The sequence below is a fragment of the Nicotiana tabacum genome, chromosome 16 (genome assembly GCF_000715075.1).
Source record: "Nicotiana tabacum cultivar K326 chromosome 16, ASM71507v2, whole genome shotgun sequence".
Classification (NCBI taxonomy): domain Eukaryota; kingdom Viridiplantae; phylum Streptophyta; class Magnoliopsida; order Solanales; family Solanaceae; genus Nicotiana; species Nicotiana tabacum.
Genome location: NC_134095.1, coordinates 71773728 through 71799288, shown reverse-complemented (window position 1 = coordinate 71799288; position 25561 = coordinate 71773728). Strand labels below are relative to the sequence as shown.

General features: G+C 37.1%; 1 protein-coding gene across 4 annotated transcripts; it reads left to right on the top strand.

Moving 5' to 3' along the window:
* Positions 1–24658, top strand: LOC107781472 (ubinuclein-1). Of its 4 annotated transcripts, none has more exons than XM_075232940.1 (14): positions 1–465; positions 10198–10284; positions 10428–10520; positions 10682–10758; positions 11797–12343; positions 14848–14947; positions 15042–15151; positions 15263–15349; positions 19038–19163; positions 19653–19790; positions 19872–19954; positions 20394–20495; positions 22966–22998; positions 24020–24154. In XM_075232940.1, the coding sequence occupies exons 1-13, from the start codon at positions 196–198 to the stop codon at positions 22985–22987; spliced, it is 1842 nt and encodes a 613-aa protein (XP_075089041.1). In that variant the 5' UTR covers positions 1–195; the 3' UTR covers positions 22988–22998; positions 24020–24154. The 4 variants fall into 4 exon arrangements, with proteins under 4 accessions (XP_075089041.1, XP_016457658.1, XP_016457656.2 ...); XM_016602172.2 differs by having other exon boundaries at positions 19907–19954; positions 24020–24136; XM_016602170.2 differs by lacking the exon at positions 22966–22998 and having other exon boundaries at positions 19907–19954; positions 24020–24658.
* Positions 24659–25561: the final 903 nt, after the last annotated feature.

Sequence of the window (25561 nt, the reverse complement as noted above, 5' to 3'; positions counted from 1 at the left end):
AGAGCAAAACAGAAGCAACTGAAAAAGGGATTAAAAGAAAATCCAATTCCAAAAAAGTTCTCTTCAATTCGTTACCGTATTTTTTCCGTCTTTAGGGTTTCGAATCAGTGTTTCCCTCTCTTTTCCATGTCTTCCTCTCCCCAAATCTCATACGTCGGAACCCTAATTTCCATCCAATATTAAATACGATCTCCAATGGAGGGCGGCGGTAGTGGCGGAGAATCGGTAGTAGGGAGGACATCGACGTCGTATGAGGCTGCGGCCGGCCGGCGGAGGTTCACGGTAGAGCTCCGGCCGGGAGAAACCACAATTGTATCGTGGAAGAAGCTTCTCAAGGACGCTACTATCTCTCAGTCCAATGCTCCTAACGGTGCTGGTCCTGCTCCAACAACATCGTCTGCAGCTGCTGCCGCTGTCATTCAACCTCCACTGCCACACCCTTCGCTCGAGACTCGATTAGCTTCGGTAGGTTATCAGTCGAGTTTAATCCTAACTTGTTGTTTATGTAATGTTTAAACTAAATTCTAGAAACATAATGATGTATTATTTGAGCTGCATAAAAATCATCAGGACATGATTGCAGTTACTTGGGTGGAGAGTAGAATCTTTTGCATTCATGCATTATTTAATACATTTATTAAGTTTCTTCATTTGTCACTGGTGGGGGGAGGGGATGATTGGGTTGGCGTGGGAGTGTAGCCAAGACGATATCAAATTCCTCTATGTATACCAATTCCTGTGTTTTGTATGGAAAATAGCGAGATTACATGTGAGACTCTCAATTGGAATTGGTATGAGAGTGACTCCACTCACCCGTCTCAGTAGTTCTTGTTCTTGGATCGGCGTGCGGAAGCAAAACCAGAGTGCTTTTGGAATATGGAGGTGGTTTCTTCATCCACCCCGTGATGGTGATAAAAATATGAAAGTCCTTGTTTAGTAGGGGAACTGTTATTGGCATTATTTTTCATTTTTTATTTGATAAAGTATTGGCATCATTCATCACTGTAAGGAGTAAGTTAGATTTATGGTATTTTGGAATAGAAAAAATTCTGGGTCTTAGAAGGTGGTCATGATGTTGTTCTGGTCCGAATCTAAGGAGTTGGGAAGATATTGTCATTGTTACATGCTGTGTTATTATGGTTTCTTTTAGTGGAGTATTCTTATGTAATCTAGATCAATTATCAAGCTGCAGAGCTTAATTTTGTGTTTCATTTATCATGGTTTTGGATAAATTTGGCATATAAGAAATTAAAATTTTGTGGGTAAGAGTAGAACCTTGACTCTTCCCTTCGAAGGCTACAAGAAGGAGAAAAATAGTAAAGTCGAAGGGAGAGACAAAATATGAAGAGAAAGAAGCAAAGAGAAGATATATTATCTTGTTGTTTTTCTGGTGTTTGGGTTTGGTTTGGTCAGCTAACACTGATCTTACTTTTGCTTTCTAGTTTTATCTTTTTATTGTCAAAATATTTGTTCTTTTGAAATTGTATGTTCAGCTAAAACTATTTAGTAAGTGATTACCCGGAGAAATAAAAAGTTGAACAAATATTTTGATCCATTATAGTTTTTTTTCTTGGGGAATTTGTCTTCTTCGGTACAATTCTTCTAATCCTTCTGGACTTGCCCATGATTATTGAAGTAGAGGAACTTAGTGATAAAAAGAAAAAAAGAAGGCAATTCAATCAACAACAACAAGCGCAGTATAATCCCACGAGTGGGATGTGGAGAGGGTAGAGTGTACACAGACCTTATCCTTACTTTGTGAAGGTAGAGAAGATGTTTCCAATAGACCCTCGGTTCAAGAAAAGATGGAAAAAGGAGAAAAGAAAGAATAAGCAGAAGAAGAAATCGAAGAAGAAAAAAGAGAAAGGAAGAGAAAACAAAACAAGAAAAAGGAGTATCACCAAACAGTAACAACATGAAAAATAAGAATATCATGGTTCAAGCGTTAAAAATTTGTCTAACTTGGGAAGTGTGCCCACTCATTTTCTCTCTCTTCAAAACATGTTCTAGCGACATTTTTTCCTTCCGATAATTTTGTATTAATATTTTTATTCATCACATAGGACAAGATCTTTTTTATTTCAGGTGAAAAATCGTTTGTGCTTATTGATTTCGGTCAAGGGTGGTTTGTTTTGATTGAAAGGGGTAGAAGATTTGAGTGTTCAATTAAAATAGATGAGGAAAATCTCCGACGAGTATGCATTGCACTCAAGCAAGCTTCTAAAAGAACATGGATTTATTACAAATAATGGGGATGGAAATCACAAGCATACTATTATAGAATTTTTGTTAACCTCAACTCTTGTGGTCGTTTCTTTCATATTGGTTGGGAGACAAGAAGAAAGCTGTGATCATTCCGGAAGTTGGTTTCAACTGGGGCTGGGAAGACATAACCGATAAAGTTCTTACATTTTCTAGGGAAGCAATCTACAACCAAATTCAGGCATGCTAATACACACCAGTCGAAGTCATATGTTGACACAACAAAGATTGATCAGTGGCCGGAGATGACAAAGGATCAAGCTAGGGAGGTGGACAGTGCGACAATAGTCAATCTGGTTATGAGGGTTACTAATTTCTATCCTGATGCTTGGTGGGAGCTTTCAACAGTTCAAATCATGAAGTAATCCAAAAATGGTTTTTGAATAGATGGAAGATTTGTGCTGGTATGAAAGTGACTCCAATGTCCCACAATAAATTTCTGTTCGAACTTCCCTCAAGGAAAGAAGCTGTGGGAATTCATGCTAGAGATTAGTTGTGGAATAGTTGTCGCCTTGCTTTGGAGTGGTGGTTGGCAGTGGCCGGAACTGAAATTGCTTGCCAAAGATCTGATTAGATATTGATCAAAGCTTTTGGAATCCCAATCAACGTTTGGAAACTTGATACATTCAGAACAATTGGTGATCTTTAGGGTGGTTTCATAGACATTGATGAAGGCACGAAGCACCAGAGTCACTATATGTGTGCTAGAATCTGTGTCAACCGCAGCAATGCAAAATGTCCAGACAAGATAGCTTGAGGTGGAGCACTGGAGGTATGAAATCTCAATTCTAAAGGAAATTGTTGCGACACCCAAATTAGTCCGACATGCTGGAAGAGCTGGGTTGGGGATTAAAGTAGCGGTGAGTTTGGGGAAAGTTGCTGGGAGTTTTGTCCAATCTAAGCACGTGGATAGACAGCTAGACACATGGCATCAAGCCCTCTTCCCAGTAATATTAAATCTCGGGCCTAAGAAGGAAATTTTATAACCCGGCCCCATGAAACAAGTAGCTCCAAATCTATTAAAGACCGAGGGACTTAATAAAGCTTATTATTCAAATACCCAGCAAAAAAAAGTCCATACAAAGTCAAAGAAAAACCCCCACTAACATACATTGAATGGTGTGTCACTAGAATTTTGCCAAATCCTTGTCTCATATCGAACGAATTTGAGCCTCCCCCTACAATCAATTAACATCAGGCCCATGAGAACTCCATCATCACGGCTTCAAATTCACAGGTATTAGCTATGACCTCCCACTCAGATGCCGATGATGAAGCAGATTATGATGCTGAAACTTTTATCCAAGACCTCAGGGGTCTCTCACAATGGGTATACTGGTCTGAAATTGCTTCAACAGCCTTAGTGTGCTCAGACGCTGATTCCTTCAGTGAGTCTCCCCCTTTCTTGGCACGATGTTGAGCAGTTGGAGCTACAAGAAATTCTGCAAGTATCATTGGCACCCACAATAATAGAGACTTCCAAATGGTCAAAATTAGTATTGGGGAAGGCGTGCAAGACATTCAGGATTAATGTAGTTGGATTTGAACACGAAATTTTTGACTTAGTACTGAGAATGGATAAAAAAACAGAGAGTCAATTGCAAAAAATAAGTCACCTTCTACCGCTAATAAAAAGGGGAAGGAGAGAAAGAGAGGGGAGGCATAAGTTCTAAACCTAATTAGTGGTATTAATTATGATGGGAGGAATGGAAGGGATATGGGCTGGAGTTGCAAGAATTTATCTAGATGAAGATCAAAATCCTTCATTGGAATATACAAGGTCTTAACGATAAAGATTAAAAGGAGTACCCTTACCTCATTAGTTAAAAAAATGGAAAGCAGATACCTTGTGCCTTCAGGAGATAGACGGATAACATGCCTTCAAGCATAATTTATTAGATATGGGGGAATAGGTGGGCTGATTGCGCAAAATTACAGGCAAGTGATGATTTAAGGGGGGGGGGGGTATTATCGTTTGCTGGGACAAGAGATTGTGGAAGTGTATTAACTCACATCAAGGCTGCTGCTCAATAACACGTATACTTGAGACTTGAGAGCCTGCAGGAGAATTTCAGACGGGGTTTCACAGGAGTTTATGGCCCACATACCAACGTTGAGAGGGATGACTTTTGACTGGAATTGGGGGCAGTAAGGGTATATGGAGTGACAAACATGTTATCGGAAGAGACTTCAATGTATGCAAATTTGTGAATGAAAGATTTAATTGCAATAGAAGAACCAAAGCTATGAGAAGCTTTTCTGAAACTATCTGAGATCTTCAGTTGATTGTTATACCATTACAAGGGGCACAATATACATGGTCAGGGGGAGAAAGTAATTTGTAGGCCTCAAGAATCGGCAGGTTTCTTATCTCTATAGAATGGAATGAAAGTTTTAATACCATCAAGTATCTGGCAATACCGAAGCCTATTTCAGATCACAGACCTCTACTGTTGGAAAGTCGAGATTGGGACTCAACTCCATCATACTTCAAATTTGAGAATGTGGCTTTAACATCCCGCCAAGAAAAAGTGCAGCACCAATAAATCCATGAGATATTATTTGTAAAAGGGCTGGAGGGTTCCTAGATTTGGTGACGGGATGGTGGCAGGGCTATATGATTAATGGCAATTCAGATTTTTTACTCATTCAGAAATTGAGGAATCTCAAAAGAGATATCACCAAATGGAACAAGTCTATGGAGAGTTGGAGACAACAAGAAGCAGGATTTTGGATGAGTTAGTAGTTCTAGAACAGGCAACAGAGAACAGAGTTTTAGCTCAACTTGAGAAACAAAGTTTTTTGAATCTGAAAATGGAGCGGTTGGAGATTGCTAAGGCCTAAGAAACCTCATGGAGACAAAAATCAAGATGTCTATGGTTGAAAGAAGGTGATAGGAACACAAGATACTTCTAAACAATAACAAAGTCCCACAGGAATTCAACACAATAGATAAGCTCAAAATAGACAGTCAAATTATAGAGGAAAGACATTTGATCAATGAGGAGATCTTGAGTTATTACCAGAATCTCTACACCAAACATGAAGGGTGGAGGCCCACTACCAGCTTTGAGGAAGTAGCCAGTCTTACAAAGGAAGATAGATAGATGCTTGAAAAAGCTTTTGAAGAGGAAGAAGTGCATGCTGTCATACAAGCTTGCACCCTAGATAAAGCCCCAGGGCCAGATGGCTTCACCATGGCCTTTTTTCAAAAATATGGGAGTTCATCAAACCAGAAATCATGAGTGCTCTCAATCATTTTCACCAGCAATGCTACATGATGAGGTCATGTAGTGCTACCTTTATTGCTTGCTTTGATACCTAAAAAGAAAGGAGCCATTGAACTCAGGGACTATAGGTCAATAAACCTTATTAGCAGTGTTTACAAAATTGTGTCTAAGTTGTTGACTGAGAGATTGAAGTTAGTGATTGCAAACTGGTTTCTTGCCATCAAAAAGCCTTCATCAAACAAAGATTACTGATGCAACACTATAGTTAATGAGGTATTAGACTGGAGGATCAAAACTGGAGAACCAGGGGTTATTGGCAAACTGGATATTGAGAACGCCTTTGATCAATTGAAGTGGTCCTACCTAATAGCTATTCAGAAGAAGATGGGTTTTGACAGCAAATGGATTAAGTGGATCAAGTATAGCATCACCATTATCAATTACTCAGTTTTGATCAACAGAACACATGTGTGTTTCTTCTCTCCTCAAAAAGGGATTAGACAAGGTGATCCACTCTCTCCCTTTCTGTTCATATTAGCAATAAAAGATCTTAGTAAGATCTTGAAAAGGCTAGGCAAATGGAGTGGATACAAGATTTCAGAGTTGGTATAAATAGTGGGAATACAATCTCTATTTCTCCCTTCTGTATGTTGATGACACTCTGATATTTTGTGATGCAGATAAGACACAAATCCTTTACTTTAATCTCACGTTACTACTTTTGAAGCTCTATCAGTATTACATATTAACATGAGGAAACATGTCATCTATCCGGTCAACAATGTGCTCAATGTAGATGTGCTGGTAGGAATCATGGGTTGCAGCATAGGAACATTACCTACCATCTATTTAGGTCTCCTATTAGGAGCCAAGTTCAAAAATTGTGATATTTGGAATGGTGTGGTTGAAAAATCTGAAAAGAGATTGGCTTTCTGGCAAATGCAATATTTATCTATGGGGAAAGACCAACTCTCATAAGTAGTGTGCTTGACAGTATACCAATCTATTATACGTCTTTGTTTCCTATTCCTAGCAAGGGCTTAAGCAATTAGATAAAATCAGGAGGGATTTTCTCTAGGAATGTACAATTAGTTCTCATAAATTCCATTTGATTAAATGGGATAAAGTCACACTGCTAAAATGTAAGGGAGGTTTGGGGGTCAAAGATTTAGCCATCCACAACAAGTGTCTAATGAAATGGCTATGGAGGTATGGTACTTGTGAATCAAGTCTCTAGAAGGAAGTGATCAATGCTAAACATGGGAAAAGGGACAACTGGAGCAATAAAATTGCCAACTCTCCATATGGAGTTAGCCCTTGGAAGTACATTAGCAAGCTGGGAGAATTCTTCCAAAATATTCATTTTAAACCCGGGAATGGAGTGTACATCAGGTTTTGGAAAGACAAATGGCTCAATAATTCTGCACTCATAGATGACTATCCTAACATTTTCCACATTGCCTTGGACAAGAACTCTTCAATAGCTTAGACTAGAAGCAACAACAATTGGGATCTGCACCTTAGAAGGTCTGTTCAAGACTGGGAAATGGAGAGTTTGATGGAATTGCTGGCAAAAGTGGAGAGCTACAACATTGATGAAGATCTTTCAGACACCATGTGCTGGGGTAGCAAGAGCATTTTCACAGTCAATGAATGCTACAAGTAGAGGTGCACTCAAAATTAAATACTTGATGCATGGCCTGGAAATTGATATGGAGGACAAAGTTACCTATTAAAGTTATCTTCTTTAATTGGATTGCCATAGATGAAGCTTGTCTAACACAAGATAGCCTTAATAGAATAGGATTTCAGCTGGTCAATAGATGTTACCTATGTAGGAGTAATCAGGTAATTGCCAACCATTTACTCTTACACTGTCCAGTAGCCACTGACATTTGGAACATGTTCTACAGTATTTTTGGCTTGAGTTGGGTCATGCCACAGAGTTTGAGACAGGCACACATTAGTTGGAGTTCACGGGAAGTTGATGAAGCCATCAAAAAAGTCTTGATGATCCATGCAGCTATTTGTTGGTGTTTATGGACTGAGAGAAATAAAATATATTTTGATGGCATCTCAACTCCAAAATCACTCTCTTATAGCTAAATGCTTACTTCATCTTTTAAGTTGGACCAAGTTGTCCCCAGTAATTAGCACTAGATAGTTTTCGGATTTTGTTAGTGCTCTATTCTTAGATTGACTTTTTGTATAAGAGGCTAGGAGCTACCTACACTCTTTTGTCTTTTGTCTCTTGTAATTATGCTCCTTATAACTTTGCATCTTCTTGATGCCTTATTAATGAACACCTTACTTCATAAAAAAAAATAGGAAAATAAGATAATTGAAGCAAACGAAACAACATGAAGTAAAAAAGATCTAAAGAATAGGAAAATACAAGAGTGCTACTAATACTACTGGTAAGTAAAAGGGGGAACTCTCGGCTACCTACTAACCTTCTGCCCTAATTCTCGACCTCCACTTTCTCCTATCAAGAGTCATGTCCTTGGTAAGATGGAGCATCGCAATGTCCTGCCTAATCACCTCTCCCCATTTCTTCTTAGGCCTACCTCTACCTGTCCTCAAACCCACCATGGCCAACCTGTCACACCTTCCAACAGAAGTGTCTGTGCTTCCCTCTTCATGTGCGCGGACTATCTTAGCCGCGACTCGCGCATCTTGTCTCTCTACGGGGCTGCTCTCACTTTGTCTCAAATAACTTCATTCCTAATCTTATCGCACTTGGTATGCCTGGACATCCATTTCAGCATCCATTGCATTCATCAAGAAAGAGAAAAAAACTATGTTGCTCGCACTCTCCGAAAATGTCGATGGGTGCGTGCCGGATCCTCCAAAAATAGTGCATTTTTGAAGTATCCGACACGGGTACGACAACTGTTTTGGAGAGTCCGCGCAACAAAAAAAGCCATGAATAATATAGGTACACTTATTATACATCATTCAACCAATTTTATCCTTATTAAAAATGTACAGGTCAGATAATTTATCCATTTTTGCCTAACCATATCCAACCCGCCAATATCCGGTTCGACTCGCCCATTTGCTCGGGGTGTTCCATCTCGTTTTTTCTTGGCTGTCACGAAATGTTAAATATATCTGGCAAAGAACATATATAAATTGGCATTCAAGTGGACCGGGATACCATGGTTCAAATATCATGGTGGCAAAAAATTTAGGTGATTTCTTCCCATCTGTGTAAACCTTGGTGAACAAAATTACTAAGTACTTGTTACTTGTACTGGTAGCAGATTAGCAGGTAGCAGGTACTCGGTGGATCAGTTAAGGTGTGCGCAAGCTGATTCAGAACCATTGTTAAACATACATACACACACACATGAATATATTAGTAATTAGGAGTAGAGAATTATAGTTTTAGTATAAGAAAAATAGTTGCCAAGTATGGCATAGAAAGGTAAAATAGCTTACTGGCTCTTGAACTTGATTAACATAGTTTTTACTTTTTACTTCTTTGTTTCATTGAATTGCAATTTTTCAACTCCTTTGTCTATATTGTTTGCATTTATAGTTATTTTTCTTGTATTTACATGTATATTGTTTGTATTTATGTGCTTTCTTTGTCTTCTTGTGCCTATGATCCCACAGATCTTGACGCTTTTCTACACTTTTCGTCTTTGGCAACACTTTTTCGCAATTATTATTGATGTTTGGCTAATAGCCTGTTTGGCCAAGCTTCTTTTTGGCCAAACGTGCTTTTTTTTTTTGGTCAAAAGCACTTTTGGCCAAAAATTGAGGTGTTTGGCCAAGCTTTTGGAAGGAAAAACAGTGCTTTTGAGGAGAAGCAGAAAAACGTAGCTTCTCTCCGAAAGCACATTTTTGAGAAGCACTTTTGAGAAAAATACACTTAAAAGCAGTTTTTTAAAGCTTGGCCAAACACTAATTGCTGCTCAGAAGTGCTTTTCAAACTAATTAGCCAAACACAAACTACTTCTCACCAAAAGTCCTTTTGAGAAAAGCACTTTTGAAAAAAAGCACTTCTCAAAATAAGCTTATTTTTGCAGCTTGGCCAAACGGTAAGTCATGCATAGCCTCATGTATAGTATCATTATAATACATCCTTGTTAGTTATGCCCAAGAGAAAAGTTTGCTGCTTTTTTGCATTACCTTACTATTCTGAATGTGATGTCTTTTTATGTGTCTTTCCATTGTCTTTCTCTGAACTGTGCACTATTCGAGTATATATGGCAGTTAGTGATCGTTTACTCTTAGAAATAAGTATTTCAAAAAAAAAATCTGCAAAGATGAAACAAATTAATAGTTATGAGGGACTTTCTATTGTTTTCCTGTAAACCATGTGCTGTAGTATATGGGCCGGTAGTGATCTCTGTGGTTAGGGTTTTTCTTTCTAATATCATTTTTTGATAATCTTTCAATTGTTTCCTTATAGAAAAATCATTTTTCATAAAGATAAGTATTTCAAATATTTTGACTATAGAAGAACAATCTGAAATTGGAAATAGTGAAACTTGCAAGGATGGCTTTTGTCAGAGTTGATGTTGGAAATCTATTGATACCACTTTGCTACCCAAGAATGATACTCATGCGGTCATGCCTATGCTGGCATGCTTGCTTTTTATGAATTATTTTCTGAGATTCTTTCGAGCACTAGTTTGCTCATGCAGAAAGGTTCTTTGATAAATTCTAAGCTTATAATCAATGCTCTTTATAGGGACAACCTGCTGATAAGGAAGTCAAGGATGCTCCTCCTGGAAATCGTTTAAATGCTGTGATCGAAAAGATTGAACGCCTATATGTGGTATGCATTTTGTTGTTTACTCTTGTGTGTGTGTGTGTGTGTGTGTGTGTATTGAAAGACTCTTCCTGCCATCTGCATGATCTCTTTTTGCTTAGTCTTATTATTTTTCACTTGATCTGCTAATTACTCATTATGTCTTTTAGGGCAAACAAAGTGATGACGAGGAAGATCTTAATGATTTCCCAGATGATGATGAATATGACACTGAAGATTCTTTCATAGATGATACTGAGCTGGTTAGTCACATCATGTTCTTTAACTTTATCTACCTTATACGAATATCTATTGTTTTGTGTTATATCCTAATGATTTTTATAAGCCTCGTGAATCTTTTATGGTACTTTGTGCAGATGACTTTATATGTTGTAGTCAAAATACCTCGTTTCTTGTTATGCAGGATGAGTATTTTCAGGTTGATAACTCAGCAATAAAGCATGACGGGTTCTTTGTCAATCGCGGAAAGTTGGAGCGCGTGTGAGTTTTCTTCTTTGACTTTTTTTGGCATTGCATTCTTGCACTTCCTTGTGGCTTAATTGTTGGTTATAAGTGGTGAAGCTTATAACAGTTAAATCATTTTCTTCTTCACCCATTTTTGTTGAGAGGCAGCATCCGAATAGAACTGCTACTCCTTCTCCACCCTGCCAAATAATACAGCAAAAAGATTTGCTACAAAAACCTGGTTTTCAGATCTGAAAATACGAGGTACAAAAAAAACTGAAAGAATTTCAACTATTTCAAAAAACAAAGCATGTGTGCTAAAGTGACACAAATGAAGCAGTTTAGAATAAAAATATTCCACCAAAGAGTACATATTCGATTAGCATTGTAAGCGGTGCGAGGCTTACCTAGAGAATTAAATTGTCTTTGTTAGTTCCAAATGAAAATGTCTTTCTTTCTTTCTTTACTTTCTTTATTTTTGTTAAATAACTTATCATTTTATAAGTATCAATTTTGGGATATCTTGGTTTCTGCAAGTGTAAATTGGCTGTTAATATCATCCGTTGAGGGAACCTACTGAGCTACTTGCAATTTTGAATGTTTACTTTTGTTTAAACCAAGTATTGATCAAACTGTTGGTTTCCTATGGTTTAAACTACATCTTTTTGCCAATGAAATTCTTTCCTCTTTTTAGTTTCCCCTTGTCCACTAAGTTATGTTTTCTCCTATGATTCAGGAATTCAGATCTTTGATTCTTATGGGACTTTGGTTTAGTTCTTTGTATCGATTCATGTGCCCTTATTCTCTCCCTCATTAATAAGTGTTTGTTTATCAAACTGGCCCATTATTTCAATTTCAAATTTGAAATATGGAATTTGAAGTTTGAAAAACACGTTCAACTGTGTTTTCATGTCCAAACACAACTTCAACTTTAATATCCTTTTTCAACTTAACGTCAAATACTACGTTTTTCAAATATCAACCAATCCATGTCAAATGCCTATAATGGATTCTTCTTTTCATTTGGTTTGTCATTTCATTTTGGAGCTTCTAACTGACATGATTTTCTCTTAGTGAACTAGTGTCACCAAAGAACCAGCAACCAAAAAAGCGGAGAAGAAAAGATCTGGCAAAAGGCCATGTTGGGGACAATGATGGACATAGTCCAAGTAAACCTGTAAAAGTAGGAAAGAAGGCTGGCAAACCAGTACCAGTTGTTATCGGATCTTCTCACCCATCTCATGGTGTCGCTTTGCAAAATGTATCCCATGAAGGAGAAAAATTCCTGAATCAGTTGAATGCTTCTGAAATACCAATAACAAAGAAAGCTGCAGATACCCAAAGTATGCTGGAGCAATCTCCATCAGTATCATTGCGTGGTGATTCTGCACAAGAAAAAGACTTTGACCAGCAGAAAATTGGAGTTATCCAATCCAAGAATCTAGATGGTTCTGAAATATCTGGGAATTCTACTCAGAGGCATGACAAAAGTTCTTTTGCTCAAGAGAGAACTGTTGTGGGAAGACCGGTTAACGTTTCTGACGGAGTAGACCAATCTGTTCAGCGACGTGATGAAAAGTTTAACGTCAGTGGTGAGGGCAAGAACTCAGTTCAGACTATGGTGAGCTGTTTACTCTCTACACTAGTGCGTTTCTTTGCTATCTGCCAAATGTTTGATAACATGAATCATTATGCCATGGTATTTCTGTATCGATTTCTATCAACATGCAATGGTATTGATTGCTTGAGAACATTACAGATAGAAACTCTTTTCTAGGTCATCATTCTCGGTAAGGATAGGCGGATAGCACTTGTTCATGACCAGATGAAGCCTTTGTAATGTTTACAAGGAAGTAAAGCTGCACCGTCATGAGCCAAATAATGTCAAAAGATGTTAGAAAAAGTATGCTTCCATGTAATCTTATGGTCTTCTATGGCATTAGCAAAAGTTTTTCATCCTTCACCTGAGCTTAACGGTCTTTCCAAAGTCAAAGCGGTTGCCTCTGGAAAGATGCTAAATATGCCTTCACCATTACACTTTTATACATTGGAGAAAACTAAATAAGTGTTAATAAAAAGGACCTTGGGCCTAACTCATCATCAAAAGGTAGTTCAAGAGGTGAATACTTTGTTTGATAAGGTATATCAATTTTTATTTAATAAATGGGCAAAGCTGTTATACAAGAAGTGCACCAAAAGAGTAGAAAATCCACAAAAAGAGAAGGTTTTCTACAAAAGCACCCAATCATTATCTGTATAACAAGGTAACTCGTGGGTGCACCAAAAGGAAATAAGGGATAAGAGACTACTTACTATGTATCTTTACAAATTTCATCTCTACACCCTCAAAAACTCTCCTACTTCTTTCTTTAAGAGGTGATGATTATCCATGAACACACAAACAAACTACAATTCATACCCTTAATAAATGTGAGATTATAACATCCTCGCACGCTTAGGATTAGACGTTTGGAGTGCGGATAATATAACATAGGGGCTTAGCATCGGGAAGACCACCTAATAAACAAAGAACCATTGGGTAGACCACTATCAGGGATGGCTCTGGCTTTATAACATAATAGAGTAAATGAACTTTATGTGCTGTAACAACTTAAGCTCTTTGATGAGATGGACACACAATTTAACATGGTTTGGAGGTCTTGGTTACCACTATTATTAGAGAGAATTTCCTCGACTTGGCTAAAAGAAGAGTCGGGCCTGCATGTCTGGGGCATATGATGAACACATAATTATGTAATTAAAAGTTTGATCTCTAACATATTAGGTTTTAGATTAGATAGTCACATAATTCAACAATAAATATTACATAATTATCGGCATCGCTGGCCCACGAGAATTTCTTGGTATCAAGAAGTATACGCAATAATCAAGAAGAGCTAGCACCTAGCGCTTTGGTCTCGTAGTAAGAGCAACGTGCAATATGTGGATTAGTCGCACATCATGGGTTTGAACTATGCTTTAGACAAAAGCGTGGTATTTAAATGGAGAAGTCTAGAGGTGCGCCCCGGTTATCCACCGAGCTTCGAACCGTGTGCCATTGGCCCTCAGGGATTTCTCCGTTATCAAAAAATAAATAAATATGAAAACCTTCTAAAGTCCTTTTTTCCCCTCTACTCGGTTTGCTTTGCGACTACCATAAAATTTTAGTAGTAGTTAAAATCGAAGTTGGGCGGACTCTTCGATTTTGGTGCCGTCCCCGTCCCGATACGAGACGGGAACGGGGGCGGGAGCGGGATACGTCCCGGATTCGGTCAGCGGACACTTTGACCGGAGTCAATCGACAAATTTGGGAGAAAAATTGAGATTTTGATTTCTTAAAATAAAAAATAAAACAGATTTAGGAGAATGAAAGATTGAATTCTACAATATTCATGTAAGTTTTTTACAGAATATCTCTCAAAATTTACAATATCTTTATAACTCAATTTTTTATTAGCCGAATCCCCGCACCCGTATCCATATCCGGATCCGCATCCCCCAATCTTAAAATTTAGATTTTGCCGAATCCGATACTCGGATCCGTCCACATATCGGATACCCGCACCCGAGTCCGAGCAACTTAGGTTAAAATTAAAGATATAAGTATACATCACAATCAAGAATACATTTTATAGGTCTAGTAAGTCATTGTTTCCTCTCTACTCAGTTGGTTTGCCTTGTGGCTACCCGAGATCTGTAGAAGTAGCTTAAATGAAGGTATAAATTTAGAGAGTGCAATGTTTCTTTTAATGAGTACAATGTTTCAGAATCTTTAAAAGTACTTGCTTGCTATTCTTTAGCAGCTTGAAATTGTTGCTTTGACTCTAATGAAACAAGAATCTAATTACTTGAGCAAATTTGCTTCCACTTCATATAAGAATTGGAAATAGACATGTCCGTTGTGTTTTTATTCTGTATCCTTTTGACCAATTAAAAAAAAAGATTCTGTATCCTTTTTTAATCATCTCAAGTGTGAGATTCATTTCTTATTTTATAATATGTCTGTTTCTCTATGTGTGTCTCTGAATCTTATATGGTGCAGGCTTAAAAGGTCATATCTGAGATTCCCATTAAGCTTTTATTCTTGCTGTAACTGACGCTCAGCTGCTGCCTAAAACTATGCAGAAAGGTCCTGCCATGCAGCGAAAGGAAGGATCTAGTGGTAGACCAAAAGGTACAATGCTTGAGAAGGCCATCAGGGATTTGGAGAAAATTGTTGCAGAATGTACGCCCAAAACCTCTGATATATGTTTTTTAATCAGTGATAATTCATTTTCTTATAGATTGGTTATCTATTTCAATTTATGAAAATATCACAGCGAGGCCACCAAATATGGAGGTTCAGGATGCTGATAATTCATCCCAGGCTATCAAAAGGAGGTTACCACCTGAAGTAAAGCAGAAGCTGGCTAAAGTTGCCAGATTGGCGGTATAGACTAAGCTATATGGTCTAATTCATTTTATCCTTACTGATTGACATATTGATGTTATAGTCCATCACATACTTATTAAATCCAAATATTTCCATTGATGGTTGCAGCAAGCTAGTCATGGAAAAATATCCCAGGACTTAATTAATCGCTTAATGAGTATTGTTGGCCACTTGATACAACTTCGCACATTGAAGGTATTTTTGTTTAACATTTGAATGTTCTACGTAGAGTTCATTTTCACGCTTACATTGCATTGAGTACAAGCATATCTATTTCGATTTATTCTGACTCTATCTATTCAAAAAATTATGCCATATCTCAATTATGTTATGGAGATCTGCGAGGTTGTTATAGCAGTCGATCGTAGTGATGGTTTCTTTCTCTATCTTGGTTTCATATCTTCATTGGAAGGCAATAATACATCCAAAATCTTGTAATGCATAATCTTAGAATCCATCATAGTTGTGAAGCTGGAAGAGACATAGAATCAGATCCATTGTCAAACGTGTTCTATTGCTGATCTGTTTCAATTTGAGAGCTCAAGACCAGCCTGATCTCTCATAGCGCTATTGTTTACTACTGATAAAGCCCTTACCCCTCACATGACTAACTTGGTTAAAAAAGTGGAAAGCTAAGTTGCTCGAGTTCCTACCACTAACTTTTAACAATTATGTGGCTAGTTGGTCTTTTCACTATCCGTCACTTTCCAGCTGTTATCCTATGTTCTCTCTTTCCAACACTGAAAGCAACACTTAAAACATTATTTACTTTGAATTTGAACAATTTCCATTTGACTCGTTGCAAATCTTAATGAGTGTGTTACAATTTCTGGATATGTTTTTATGGGCTTGTTTATATTCAATGCTGGTGTAAGTATCCAGTAAGGATATGCATTTTTTTTGGGGTCAATTTTCAGTTTATTTTGAGAAATCTGCATGAAGTACCCATACTCATGTTACAGCCATTTACCATGGGCACGTCAAGATAAATGAAGAATCTATTTTTATCCACTGTACCTTCTTGATTCCATCAATGAAACTACTTTACAAAAAAAAAGTAAATTCTTCCTTCAGTCCCACATAATATGATACTCTTTCGTTTTAGGACATTTCGAAATGTTTGACACTATCCACTAATAATATTATTCCGTACAAGTTTTACAATTTTATTTTGATCAAGAAAGATGTTTATTAGTCCATCCAGAGGATGCGAGAATATTCAGTTACAAAAGTATGAGGCCCTCAACCATCATTTAAAGAACCAACAAAGTCTATCATCCGGTTAGGAGGTGTGGAAACGACACCTTGAGTAGCACTTCTCCATAATTGTACAGAATTTCATGCCAAAAGGAGTTGTTAGTCCGACAGATGCGTGGGTTACAAGGTGGTGAAATTCGTCAGGAGTTGAGGTTTAGGAGAAACTTACAAGACTGGGAGGTCCCAGAATATATAAATTTGATTGTTTTGCTTCACAAACATATTACTGCACAATAGTCATGATGTTTTGAGATGGAGGACAGAGAAAACTAGAGTTTTTTCTATTAAGTCCTTTTATGTGCATCTTTTGGATATGTAGGAGTCCACTTTTCCTCATCTCTCGGTATGGATCCCTAGGGTCTCGATATGGATCCCTAGGGTCCCGGGAAGAAGAAGAGGATTACCTGCGTAAGTTGGTGGTTCATGTGCAAAAATTCAGGAGAGAAAATGTGGGTCACCTCCTATTGCATTGTTGGATTGCCTCGCACTTATGGTGGGAATTACTGTGTTGGTTTGGTCTTGAATGGGTGATGCCATGCACGATCAAAGATGTATTCTCTAGATGGGCTTTTGGCAGTCGTAAGAGAAAGCACATAGCGTAGGACGTCGTCCAATTAGCACTTATGTGGACTATTTGGAGGGAGAGAACTAGGAGAGTTTTCGGTGGAATAAAGAAGGATTTTGTTTATTTTAGGAATACCTGTTATCCCTTATTTCTTTTTGGTGCAGTCGGGAGGTTACCTAGGTATAGAAGATTGTGTGTCATTTGTAGAAAGCAATATTATTTTGTAGGGTTTTTACTTTTTTGTATACTTCTTGTATACATGTCTTTTGTGCCATTTGTTAATAAAATTTTACTTGATTAAAAAAGCATCATTTGCATTGCTCCATTCATTCCAACAAGAAGGATTTTCAAAACATCTACATTTCAACTGTGATATGCACAACTCCTTCCCATCAAGACATCTAGAATTTCTCTCTCCATATTGTCCAAAAAAACACAATCCAAAGATATGACCTAGTGGTCAATGAAATGGAAGGAATACCATGAGGTTTCAGGCTATGTTGTTCGGACTCTCTAAAAGTGCTGCCGCACCTGTGTCGGATCCTCCAAAAATGCACTAAATTTGGAGGATCCGACACATATCCAACAACATTTTTGAAGAGTCCGAGTAACATAGGTTTCAGGTTCAAATCCCATCGGAGGTAAAAAGTCGCTAGGTGATTTCTTCCTATCTGTCCAAACCTTGGTGGGCAGAGTTGCCTGTTACCTGTGCTGGTGGGAGATAGCAAGTACCTGAGTGGAATAGTCAGGTGTGTGTAAGCTGGCCCGAACACCACCTTCTTAAAATAATTTGTCCAGAAAAATGCTAGTAGGGATCTATTGCTATATATTTCTGTCTTCTTCACCTTCCATGAACCCCAAGCCCAACTAATAAAAGCTGTCTTTACTGCATATGGCGTCACCCATTGAGTAGCATAAAGAGTGGAACATATTCCAAATGCTCCTAGTGACGACAATGGAGAAATAAATGATTGATGTCTCTGCTTCTGTCTTGCATGTAAAACATCTACTGCAGAGTGTGAAACCTCTTTCCTTTATATTGTCATTGCTGAGGCAAGCTTCATAAAGTTCAATCCAGTTGAAGAACATAAGTTTACAAATTTTTTGAGACTTCAATTTCATTAGCTACTTAAGTTTTAAGTTACGATCTGATGTTTTCTCCTTCAAACTTACTTGCAATCGTTATTTTAGACATTTTTCACTATTACGGGATAATATGTAAGTCAAATTAATATCTCAATAAAGTCGTTTGGATTTTAATATCTCAATAAAATCAAATTAATATCTCAATAAAGTCGTTTGGTTCTTTAGGAAAACTATATAATAAAGTCGTTTGGATTTTAATAAATTACAAGAGATTCTCATTTAAAAAATTAGAAATACTAATTACCATTTTTCAGAAATACTAACATGGTTAAAAAACTCTTGTTGATTAGCAAATATTAGAGGTCTAAATGTGCCTGTAAGTAGTACCTTTATGTGCGAGCAAATGAGGCATTAGAGTGTTGAACTTGGTAGAATGAAATGTGATTGTGAAGATGGATGTATATTTAATTAACAGGTTTTCCTGAAACGGTGGTGATTTTTTTTGCAATATCTTGCGTCAGATGACAAACTGTTGCAATTTGAATTTGTTACATTGGATGAGGAAAGGAATGCTTAGGTAAATTCCTAACGGGTATTCAGCATTATAGTTGTGAAATCTGAAGGAGAATTATTTGTTTCACGAATATTTAAAAGATGAAATTGGAAGAGAAATGCTGGGCAGCTCTAGTTTCATGGCAGATTGCTGTCAACTTCTTTCAGGTTATGTCTAATGCATGCATCCACTTTTACATGTTGCAGTTTCATGTAAGCTTCAATGTGTAAACATGTTTTACCATCTTTCACGAGCTTGTGCCATGTTAGAGAAATTTATGATGTTTTTTTTCCTATGTTCATATATATTATGGTTTAGTATTTCTCCCAATTAACTGTTACTATTGCTTAAGTTGTTGGTGCTCTTTTTTCCCGTCATTGTCTTAGAAATTATGATTGATCCGATATTTGTTCTGGTTGCAGAGGAATTTGAAAATCATGGTCAATATGGGACTGTCAGCAAAACAGGAGAAAGATAACAGGGTTCATCAAATAAAGAGGGAGGTCGCTGAGATGATTAAGTTGCGGATTCCATTAATGAAATCAAAGGTGTGACTTTGTAATAATATGCTTATATTTTGCCATGACTGCATGCTGTCTTTGCTAGCATTTGGGGGATTCAGGTCTTTCTATAAAGTTGTCATTGTTCCCTAGTGGTCGGGAAAAAAGAGTTCCATTTTTGTATAAGGGACAAGAGGGATTGCTCTGATGGTAAGCAACCTCCACTTCCAACCAAGAGGTTGTGAGTTCGAGTTTCCCCAAGAGCAAGGTGGGAAGTTCTTGGCGGGAAGGATGCCGGGGGTCTATTTGGAAACAACCTCTCCACCCCAAGGTAGGGGTAAGGTCTGCGCACACACTACCCTCCCCAGACCCCACTAAGTGGGATTATACTGGGTTGTTGTTGTTGTTGTTTTGTATAAGTGGATGTTTCAATGGGAAATCTTAAATCAAACTCCCCTTCCCGAGGTTGTTGGAGATTGTTTTATGAAAAAAAAATCTATAACATATCTTTTGACTGATGCTCGCGTGTGCTTGCAGTTACTTGAGCAACAAGCTGGAGCTTCTGATGACTTCCAAGAAGCAAGTGCTGAAGAGAAAGAAGCCTTTAAGAGAAAATACAGCATGGATGTTGCACTAGAAGACAAAATATGCGACCTTTATGATCATTTTGTTGAGGTGCTTTTGCCCCATCCCAACCCCCACCCCCATCGCCTCAAACTAAAATGTCCTTGACAAGATTGCTTCTTACTGGAACAGTGGATGTTGGAGATTCACTTGGTCTTTACTTGTAGGGGCTGGATGAAGATGCTGGTCCGCAAGTCAGAAAGTTGTATGCAGAGGTTAGGGGACATGCGGATTTTACTATTTCTTTAAGAAAAAACACCAGGTTTTCTATGCTTGGTACTTATTCTGTGTCATGTGCTTCACTTCATTTGCAATTGGGGCATCTAGGAAATTTTAGTACTTTATGCAAACTACTTTCAAAGGCATCTGAAGGTAGACTCTTCACTCTACAGCACAAGTCCTCCCACCTGGGGGACAGTTTTTGGTGGATGCAAGAGTCTGTTCTCTATTGTGGTGGTCATTTATTGATGTTCTTCTTCTTAGATCCTTTAAATGACATTTTCCACTGTGGAACTCTGATGTAATATTCATGATTTTGGTCGTGAAAATGTGAACTAGGAGCTACTTTGGCATTATGGGGTTTTCCAAAATCTTCCTAGTTTTGCCCGTGATTTTTCTTTAACTTTAATTGTCATGTTTTGTTTTTTCATGCAGCTTGCAGGATTTTGGCCAAATGGCTTTATGGACAATCATGGTATTAAACGTGCTATATGTAGAGCAAAAGACAGAAGGAGAGCATTGCACGCTCGGCGTAAGGTAAAAATGCCATGTTTGTCTAATTTCTCTCCTTTGTTTAGTTTATTAAGCATTTATCTTATAGCTCTTAATCTGAGAGCGTGCATTCGCAGTGGAGCTCTGCTTTAGGTAAATGTATAAAATCAATTTGAGCTAAGAACAGCATTCCCAGGAAGATATTGCTTAGACAGAAGAATGAACTGGGTGTTAGCTAAAAATTTCCAGTCAAAAAAGATTCAATCTTTTCCCGAAAAACATGCTTAAGGAGAAATTGTACTAGAGAGAGGACAAAATGTAATAGGTGTGCTAATATTCTTTTGTGATTTCTAGTTTGCCTAGTAACAAATTGATTTGGCACAAAGATATAACCATTGAAAAAGTGTACCCTCAACTGTAGACCAATTAACTTCACATTCATCAAGTCCACTATCAAGCACGTGTAAGGAATTAATTGTACCACAGAGAGGAAAAGTAAACACGTGTGCTAATATGCTTTAACTATTTCTATTTTCCTAATAACGAATAAGTTTTGCCTCATACAACAATATAACCATTGAATAAGTGTACCTTCAAGTCTAGACCAATTAACCTCGCTATCTCATTAAGTCCACTATCAAACACATCATACTTGAGAAAAAAGATCACCTATATGCTTGCTCAATCAATTTTCAATACAATGAATTTATTAAAATAATGAAGGATTTTGACAGTTTTAAAGGCCTTCAGGACGTAGCTGACCTTTTGATAGCCAAATTAACTTGATTTCAGTTTGGAATCTGACAATCAATTTCTGGTAGATTTTAGAAACTCGGAAGTTACAGTGTGGCATGACCACTCAGTAGTTTCTCTTTAGTTATTTAAAAAGAAAAAAACTACTGTGTGGTCATGGTAGTTTTATTTACTAGACGTTTTCCTTTGGGGTGAAAGTTCCAATTTATTGATATGATGGTGAAGATCCCTGCATTGCAGATGTATACAAAAAGTACAGATATACTTCGTCCAAAAAAAAGAGTAAAGAATCTTATCAAAACATAATAGTCTAAAAAGAGCTTCCAGTCATCAATCTGAAGGAGCTATTTTCAATGTTCTCCTTCTCCACCTTTTCTTCTGAACTTCGATCCTAGTTGCTTATTTTGTATTGTTTTGGCTTTACCAATTCAACACCAGTCAAATTCCACTTTGCAAAACCCAATTAATATACAATCGGGTAGTGAAGCAACACACAGTTGACGTCCGCATCCTCCTTATTGCATATCAACTTCCAACTAATGTGGATTATCATTTTTCCTAATTTCTCTGCCATTAGGATTGCTCCCCCACAATTGTTTAAAAATAACAACTACTATGCCTCATTCCCAAACAAGTTGTGGTTGGCTCCCCGTGCTATTGCTTAAACAAAACAAAAAACCATTTTCCCTGGTACCCTAGGGTCGTGTATCGAGGCGTGAAGAAAGTATCTTTCTCCACAAGAATGATTTCAGTATGAACATGCCACCCATTTTCCCTTTTATTTCCAACTTTGTATGACTATAGGTTACACTTTTTGCCTGTACAACAATCCAAGTAATTTTTTAACTCTTTAATCTTCTACTTCTGCATATTTCTTCAAAAAAATAAACTACTGTATTATTTTAAACGTGAACCTACTGGAGTGATTTCTTGTGTATAAAGACATACACATACACCCAGCACAACAACAATACCTGTGCCTCAATTCTACGCTAGTGGGGTCGGCTGTATGAATCTTTGATATTCATTTTGCTCGAATTGTACCTGTCACTTACCAATTTGGAGGTTTTGTTCAGAAATTGTTTAAACCATAAAGGTATTCTCTTTGGATAATTGATTTGACTTCCTTGACATTACATAATATTAGCGAATTATTTGAAAAAAATGTGATAGCTTCATGTTATCTTCCCTTCTCATACAGCTATGAAACCCGTCAAATGAACCCTCTTGGCTGCTTTATCCATCTCCATCATGTCACTGAATGTTTCCATGACTAGTGTGAACACCACAGGTGATAAGGGATCCCTTGCGTACACTTTCCTCATCTGATTCCCTTGTCAAACATTTTGAGCTTTTCTCAAAGCCTTTGAGATATCGAAGAACCCCCTTTGCAGGTCCAATTTGCAAAGAAGTCTTGCTTCAGTGTTTCTCATCCTACAGTCCACTAGCTTATTTGCAACTAGAACTGCTTCTAGTGTCTATTTTCTTTCAATAAAATCATTTTGTGATGTTGATGTTGTCACATCTCACATGCAAGAAAGTTGCAGTCAACTGCTTAACATTAAAAAAAGGGATCAAGTAACATAAATTAAGATCAAGAAAGTACTTTTTTGTTTCATTTAGAAGCTAAACAACCCCCCCCCCCCCCCCACCCCAAACACGCACACACAAAAAAAATTATCCTGATTTCCCTTTTTGCCATTAAAGTATAACTGGGTCCTTCCATCAGAAAATATGAGATTCCAAATTCCTTATTTGGCAGAGGGGCTGATGGACAAACATGATCATATTCTAGGTACGCCTTGGCAGATGAATCCATTACTTCTCATCTTTTGTGTGCAAAAACGTTTGGCCCCAGTTTCTCTTGGTGGAATAATAGGTGTGTGACCTTCGGCGTGGTGATATATCCTTCAAAATTACTTGAAATAAGGTTATTTGGTGAGAAGAGATCTATTAGTCAAGCATAAGCTGTTTACCTTGGGCATCAAATTGTGGAAACCAATGTCTTGAATGTCTTTTCTTATATAGTTCCCTTGGAGCAAGAACAAATTATTTTCATAACTTGTCAAGATTTGTTCGGCCTTTTCCTAATGATAATTAAAGAGGTCTATTAGGGTGATTAATATACTCTATACTGAAAAAAAACTGTATCTTAGACGGATGTCTAGGTATCTTATTTTCCGTGTGAATAAACTATCAATTCCTCAATTGTTTTGTCAAAATTTACTTACTTGCAAATTACAGTAGAATATAACCAAAAATATTCAGGAAATGTTTGAAGAAATCATAGTAAAAGAAAATAATGTTTGGTTGCTCTAATAGTAAGTGTGATGTAAAATGGGATAGATGGAGTAAATTATTCTGAGGGTTGAATGATCAATCTTCAATTTTATTTCAAAAATTGATTGTCGTTGTTATAGTTTTTTTTTTTTGACTGTTTAGATTAGTAGATTTTAGATATTACATGAGAAACTAACATATTAGAATTGAAAAAAGTTCATTTTTTGACTTCAGTAAGTAAATTATTCTTTCGGGACAAAGAGAGTACACATACAAATGTGTGGAGGTTTCCAACTAGGCAAAGAGGGACAGTGTGCCTGTGCACTATGTGTCTTGGTAGGGATGTCGGAGATATTAGTCTATATCTAAATGCTGTTAGAGACTCCATCGAGTTGAGCTTCACATAGAAATTGGTCCTTAGTGGTTCTCATCTTCATCTCTAAAGGAATTACATTAAATTGCAGTGTCAAACCTGTGGCAAAATGTTTCTTTGTAGCTTTTATAATGCATAAAGTTTATGTGTGTTCTTTATTTAGGATGGAGAGAAAATTAGGAGGAATAAGTTATTGGCCTCTAAGGTAGAGGAAACTGGCAGAGTAGACGCTGTGCCTATTGCTCAGTCAGTGCATATCCAAGAAAAGGTTGTAATTGATCATTCTTCAACTTCAACAAACAAGCCATTATCCAGCACTGCAGCAGTGAATGCTTCTACAAGAATGCCTGTTTCCTCAGCCAATGGTCCTGATGTGGATCGGCTGAAGCAGGAGAAACTAAAGGGAGCTTCTGGCAGCTCTGTTGATCCACGAGCAGCAGATGCTTTGCCGAAAAAGAAAATAAAGCGGAAAAAAGAGTCGGAATTGGGTGAAAGTCAATTCCACACCGAGAAGTTGACTTCGGAGGAGAAGAACAAAACCAATAAGCCGACTGTTTGTCCTCCAAAACCAAATAATGTTCAGCAAGTAGCGCCCTCACTCTGAACAGCTGACATGATGTAAGTTCTCCTTTTGGCGGCTTCATTGATTGTAACTCTTACTTTTCTAGTTTTGTATGTATATATTTGTTAACATGGTGTATTACTGATAAGAAACTCAGACTTGAGAAGCTGAGTTTCTTATTTTGAAGTTACAGCTGATTGCTCATTTAGTTTCATTATGAAGGCAGAAAGTTAGAAAGAAGATTGATTTCATATGGACAGTCAGATAAGGCCCTCTGCTGGGCATTTTGATGCTAGTTTTTATGGCATGGAAATTGCTCGCTTCCATTGTTCATTGCAGTACCAGCTTTAGGGGTGTACATAGGTCGGGTTGGTTCGAATTTTACAATTACCAAATCAAACCAATTGTGTCGGGTTATTAAATCTAAAGATCAAACCAAACCAATAAAACTCGGGGTTTTCAATCTCGGTTTTTCTCGGTTTTTCGGGTTTTCGGGTTTTCGGGTTTTTTCCCGGTAAAATCTTCGTAGAACAAAACATATGACTTGTGCTCAAAATATTTCTTTAATCCTAGTAACATAGAACTATATAAAGTATTTTTCAAGAAAATAATACAAAATATGAGATGTGTCATGGCATTATCCTAAAATATTCAACAATAAATGCAATAAAATTATGTAATGTAAATATTACTAATTAAAAAGCCTTAATAAAAATAAATATAATCTAAAAGTACTAAGTCATTAAAATAAGTAGACTAATAAGGGAGTATTAATTACATGACTAAACGCTAAAGAAAAAATAAAAATAGGTTATGCATTTTTATCTAAATTATTGCAAAACAAAAAATAGATATTCAATACATTCTTGTTCGTAATATTGAATTGAATGTCTTTTGTTAGCATTAGTATTGATTTGATTTTGGTTTGGGGTTTTGTTAGCATTATTTAATTTACTAATATTAATGGCTATAAAACTTATTGGAGCATTCAAAAGTTCTAAGTCCAACCTTGAAATAATACCTTAAAAGATAAAATTATGATTTTTTATAGAAATATTTATAAATTATATTACAATAAGTATATTTATATATTAAATATATCTAAAAGATCTATATATGTAATATCGGATTGGTTTAGTTTCG